The sequence below is a fragment of the Dysidea avara genome, chromosome 6 (genome assembly GCF_963678975.1).
Source record: "Dysidea avara chromosome 6, odDysAvar1.4, whole genome shotgun sequence".
Taxonomy (NCBI): Eukaryota; Metazoa; Porifera; class Demospongiae; order Dictyoceratida; family Dysideidae; genus Dysidea; species Dysidea avara.
The window spans coordinates 15,030,956-15,036,955 of NC_089277.1; the positions used below are offsets into that span (position 1 = coordinate 15,030,956).

A 6,000-nucleotide genomic window follows, 5' to 3' on the forward strand; every position below is an offset into this window, starting at 1 on the left:
TGTGAGCCCAGAATCTTTATCCCATAGTCACAGTAATACTGCATCTGGTACACATGCCTTGCATGTATTCTAATTAGTGCATCATTTTACAAGTCTTGTTTGCTGAAATACTGATCATAAGGGGGGTTTCCAGAAACCCACTCTGAAACAGTGCGCACCCCTACAATTCGTCTGGTTGATAAATTACAGAGTTATACTGGATATATTATGGCTTTTTCTATTGGCAAAACTACATACTTTTGCCTTTGAAATTACCTTCACAGCGTTCAAAACTAGCTATGTAGTGACTTTTTTTTTGGGTCTTCAACTTACAGCTAGGCTGAAGTTGCAATTCCAGAGAACCTGAAATCCCCTCTGAATATTTCTATATCTGCCCCTGGATCAATATAACACTGTTAAAGCTACTATTAAATTTTGGTGATTTTCTGATTTTCATCAGAAAATCTAGAGTGCGGGTCATTGCCATTATCTACTACAATTATAGCTAGCTAGGCTTATTTTCATAACCCAGCTCTGTCTAACTGGAAGTTAGCTAACTTGGATAGCTGTACATATAATGTGGTTCTTAACAACCGTAAGATTCTCACGTATAGCTGTCCTTCGTGACAATTCATTAACTTCTTACATTTATACAGGCTGCATTGGCAGTTAAATAATGTTCCCTTTTAAAGAAGTTTTAACAGTGTGAACACACCCATGTGGTTAAATGTCAGATCAGAGTACCTTGAGGCCAGGCATGGGGCGAAGTACTTTGGTACTTGTACTTAAGGACACTTAAGTACACCTTCTTGAGTACTTGTACTTATACTTAAATACTTTGTACAAATGTAATGTACTTGTACTTATACTTAAGTCCTAAGTAATGTACTTAAGGTACTTAAAGTACTTTGAAGTACATGAAGTACAATGAAGTCCTTTTACATGAAATAAGTTGTAGCTATTTATATATTGGCTCAAAGATAATATATTCCTGGATTGACATGGTCAGCTTTTGGTTGAAGTCACAATTGCTGCATTTGCTCTAACAACAGAATTTAAAAAGTTTCCCATCTTCTGATTCATGTCTCTGTTGATCTTAGAAACAGTTGTACTGCTTTTGGCCTGAAAGATTTAGTTGATCATTATAAGAAGCAGGCAGCTATAGCAGCTAAGAAGAAAGATTATGTCCTGAACAGAAAGTCAAAAATAACGAAGTACTCCCACTAAGCAGGTGGATGAATACATTGAAGCTGACGCAGTAACAATGGCCAAAAGTCCAGCAAATAAGATAACCAAAGGAAATATCCTCTGCTTTCAAGGTTGGCAAAAAACATCCTAGGGGTATCATCTTCCTCTGTGCCTGTTGAGAGACCCTTTAATTAGCATTGCAGGAGAGGTATTTACTCCTGAAAGACACTTTGTGACTTGTGTATCAGTTGAGTAAATGCACCAACGATGGTTTGGATCTTGTCCTTAGACTTTACTAAAATTGACGAAAATTGTTGAAGTGCTGGATCATTGAGAGTCAATTCCAAGTGATGTACAGCTTCGTCAAAATCACCCTCAAGTGTGTCAACCAAATAATCTGATCAGAACGACGGGAGCTCATCTTACATATATAGAGTTAGCTAGCTAGTCAGTATGTCAAAAGAAGGTCACAAAGAGCTGTTCGGAAAGTTCTGCAGAACGAAGTATTTTGATCACACCACTACAAGCAAGACAGTATCAGAGGAGAAGGCTAAGAAAATCATAGACGTTTTGAATGGAATTGAAAGACTGAGCGATATTTCAAACTCCTTCAAATTCTGGTTTATTAAAACGAAGAAGTTTGCTTTATTAAACTATCCAGAGTTGAAGTTAGAAAATGTCCTATGTCTGCCAGCCAAGCAAAGTAAGAAATGATGGTTTTTTGTGCCTCTCTTCACAAAACTATATTACAGAATGATAATGACAAAACTGTCTTTGGTCATCATTGCATAGTGGCAACAGCTGAGAAGTTTTATGATATATTAGAGCGTGTGCACTCAACGGAAAATGGGCATGTAGGCTACAAGAAAACGCTTGCAGAGGTATGGGAATTGTGTATGCTGTCATATTATTAAAGTGTCACCAAGTTTTATGGTTACTGAGACTGCATAATATAGTGAAGACGGGGTGGTCCTATGTTTATATTAAAGCCACGCTTAATTTAATTTTGTAACTAAACATGTGAGCCCATTCCTTGGAGTACTGAGTTGGAAATAATACTGAGATAATAAAAGAAATCATTACGTGCGTGCAATGCAGGCTTTTGCTGAGATAGTCAACTAATGTTTTAGCCTATTGTGGAAGTAGTTTTGGGAATATAGTGCTACACAGTAGAAAATTGAGCAAAGAAATCAATTTGAACAGTGAATATACTGACTACAAGTGCTTATATTCTCAGTCATAACTTTAGAAGAGTTTGAAAATTTGGTTTGGATGTTGACCATAATATATTGGCATATATCTATCAGGGATATAATGAATTGGTTAAAATAGTAAAATAGTAATGATTAATTCCAGATGAATTAGCTAGCTGCATGGTGCTTGGTTTTTAGAAGTAGCACAACATCAACTTGTTTCTGATTGCACTAGTGTGTTAACTGTTCTTGTTATGGCATAGATGTTATACACATTTAACTATGACTGCTTTATTAGAGTGTCTTGATTTCAATACTTAAAGGTATAGGAGTGCAGTTCCCATTGTTTTGTTTTCAACAGCAGCTGACTGCAATTAAAGGACACAATTGTGTGGCTCTGAAGTGTGGCATGTATGTGTTCTGATTGTTTAAGAGTGTGGTCCAGTCATGTCATTGTATCATTGAAGCTACATGTATTGTATCTGTCAGTAGTTTAAATGTCAAATAGTTGTTTGACTTGTTCTTCTAGATCTAAGGAAAGTGTCTATACAGAAATTTAACACCTTATTATTATGGTTTCCTTGCATGAAGGAGATGATCATGTAATATAACAGAAAACAGACACTTGTCAGAACCAGAAAGGTTTATCCGTGAGTTTGTTATTGTGGTGGCCATGTACTGCTTGCTTTGGTTTGGCCTCTGACGTTGTGACAAGTCAGACAGACAGTCAGGCAGACAAAAATGGGTTTTGACGATTTAAAAAAATACAGGATTGATGTTTGATACACTAAGACTATTCAAAACTCATTTTCATCTCATATTTGTATGGTTTTCAACTACAACATTCTGAGAGGCGCCATTTATTTTCTTTAGTAATTGATAGCAGTACCTATTTCACACTTTGCCCACTTTTGTTTGTATGTCTAATTATATTTCCCAGCATTCTTAAGTATGTGTATTTAACAAACTTGCCCACAATTATCATAATTTCTAATTGTGTTACTATTGTAGGTCCAAAGAATGTATGAAGGTTTGCCAAGGGAAGCAGCTCAATATTTTTGTAGCACATGCCATATTTGCCAGCTGAAGCAGCCACAGAATTGTACTGCTCCTTTGAAGCCAATCATTTCATCAGGATTTTTAACACGTTGTCAGGTTTGTTGTGGGAGAGAGTATAATTTACATAGAGGATTATTCACTCTTGCTTATTTTAGATTGATTTGATAGATATGAGGCACATGCCAGATGATTCTTATTGCTACATTGCACATTACATGGACCACTGGTCAAAGTTTCACGTGCTATGGCCACTGATAAACAAGAGTGCCATTGAAGTAGCTAGTGGGCTTGTGCACAAGGTTTTCCCATATTTTGGGCTCCCCAAAATATTGCAGTCAGATAATGGAAGGGAATTTGTTAATGAAGTTATTAGAGAGATATTGAAGTCGTGGCCAGGAGAAGTGACAATAATCAATGGTAGACCTCGCCATTCACAGTCACAAGGTTTAATTGAAAAGGGCAACCATCTTGTAGAAATGCAGTTGCAAGCATTTAAATGTGAGCACAAGGATTCCAACTGTGTATCTTGGACTGACTGGCTGCCATGTATTCAATGTAAGTACTAGTATGAGCCTAACTAATATGTAATGTGCCCTTGCAGATAATTTAAATGTTCAAGTGTGTCGCACTTTAAAACAAAGCTGATATGAAGTGGTGTTTGGCCAGCCACCAAGGTTAGCCCCATTTGCTGAACTTCCCGAAGGAGTTGACCATTGTATAATGGAAGAGGATTTAACTGATCTTATCAAAGATGGTTAGTGGTTCAATAGTGATGTAAAAAAATCATGTGGCGCTTTCAACTAGATGATGTGTCACTGCTATTTGATGAATTACCACCAACTGTGTTTCCACCAACATCTAGTTCAAGGATGTCACCACAACAACTGAGTAGAAGTACATCACCACCATCTAGCTTAATGATGTCACCATGGCGACTAAGTAGAAGTTAATCACCCCCATCTAGTTCAAGGATGTCACCACAGCAACCAAGTAGTAGTGCATCACCACCATCTAGCTCAAGGATGTCACCACGGCGACCAAGTAGAAGTACATCACCATCTAGCTCAAAGATGTCACCACAGCGACCAAGTAGAAGTGCATCACCACTATCTAGCTCAAGGATGTCACCACAGCAAGCATGTCAAAGTGTTCCACCACTGTTGCCTGACAAACCATTGTCAAATCAAATTGTATCTCCTATAGCATCTCCTACAGATGATACGTCATCACCACCTGATCACATGGAGTCGGAGTCTCAGAGGTACAAATCATTACCAATTTTGTGTAGACTGCTATAGCTTTTTTGACCAGTGAAACCTCTTAGTTATAACTACACAAGCCATGTATAAATACATACTGTGGGATCAAGGTTTTTTCATATCAAGAAGTGAAAATGTTTAGTTTCAGTGAAAATCTTTGTCCTTATTGTGTGAGGCCTATATTTTTTTTATCAAGTTGTTTAAGCATGGAGGTTTTGTTATAACTGTAGTGTTTGGTGTTCTGTCTATGTGATTTCAGCAATGCCCTTATGTTTATAGCAATATGTTATTATTCTGTTAGCAAAAACACAGTGAAAAATCATATGATCACCTCACTACTTGTGATCGCCATAAGGCAATTCGGGAGGCAGCAGACTTAGAGTACCGAAAGAATGCTGAATGAATGAAATTGCAGTATGCAAAAGTTAAACATTGTTAAGTTAAACATTGTAGACAAAACTTATGTGCATGCATTGGTTTGACATCCAGGTCAATAGTATGGTGTTCACATGCATTTATACGTAGTATAGTGCATCAATAGAAGTCAATGCCTTGTGATAATTATAATCCTGTGGAGAAAAAAAAAATATATATATATTTTGTTTATTTAGAACCATTGAATGACTATTGCCATTCCTGTGGAATGATTGGTTTGGTGGATGATGATACAACTCCCTTGGCAAGCTCTAGTTACATTAACGAATCTTGTATTTATGTGTGTGAACTCTGTATAGGTCAGGTGCAATAGTTGCTCATGGGGGTACCACAGACAGTGCTTAAAAAGGCATGAAGTGACAATCTCACAGGACGAAAACAGTTTTAACTTTGTAGGGCCATGCTGTTCAAAGAATGGGCCTGTGTTTGTGTATAGCTAACTGCTGTATTGGAGCTAATTCCAAGTTAAAATTGTAACTTTGTCACAAGCTGAATTTGAATATTAAAAAATCAATTAGATCTATACTGAATATAAATATTGTGTTCTAGCTAGTACATCAGGGGCGTGGTGTTGGATGTGTGCTCCATGCAGGAACTTGATCAGGCAGAATGCACCTTATCCAATCCAACTGCAGAGTACGCAAAGGAACCTTGGAGGGAGAGATAGTCAATACAGAGAAAGCGGAACCGTCTTGACCCATGTTCCTTGTAGTAAACATATTATCATCCAATTTTTTCATTTTCTTTTATATAACTTTGATAAGCCCCTTGATAGCCTATCAAGGGGCTTATCTATCAAGGGGCTTATCAAAGTCAGTATATAAAAGAAAATGAAAAAATTGGATCACATTAGAATCATTAATAACCAGGCGTAACTTTTTTTTTTT

At 37.1% G+C, this 6,000-nt stretch overlaps 1 protein-coding gene across 5 annotated transcripts; it reads left to right on the top strand.

Annotated features, from left to right (window-relative positions):
* Positions 1 to 1,074: 1,074 nt before the first annotated feature.
* On the top strand, positions 1,075 to 5,636 carry LOC136258563 (KRAB-A domain-containing protein 2-like). 5 transcript variants are annotated; one of them, XM_066051885.1, is made up of 10 exons: positions 1,075 to 1,870; positions 1,920 to 2,048; positions 3,372 to 3,515; positions 3,575 to 3,974; positions 4,021 to 4,173; positions 4,224 to 4,565; positions 4,623 to 4,680; positions 4,980 to 5,092; positions 5,290 to 5,357; positions 5,413 to 5,636. In XM_066051885.1, exons 1-5 carry the CDS (start codon positions 1,844 to 1,846, stop codon positions 4,062 to 4,064), a joined length of 744 nt encoding a protein of 247 aa, XP_065907957.1. In that variant the 5' UTR covers positions 1,075 to 1,843; the 3' UTR covers positions 4,065 to 4,173; positions 4,224 to 4,565; positions 4,623 to 4,680; positions 4,980 to 5,092; positions 5,290 to 5,357; positions 5,413 to 5,636. The 5 variants fall into 5 exon arrangements, 4 of the variants coding, with proteins under 4 accessions (XP_065907957.1, XP_065907956.1, XP_065907959.1 ...); XM_066051884.1 differs by having other exon boundaries at positions 4,224 to 4,680; XM_066051887.1 differs by lacking the exon at positions 4,980 to 5,092.
* Positions 5,637 to 6,000: the final 364 nt, after the last annotated feature.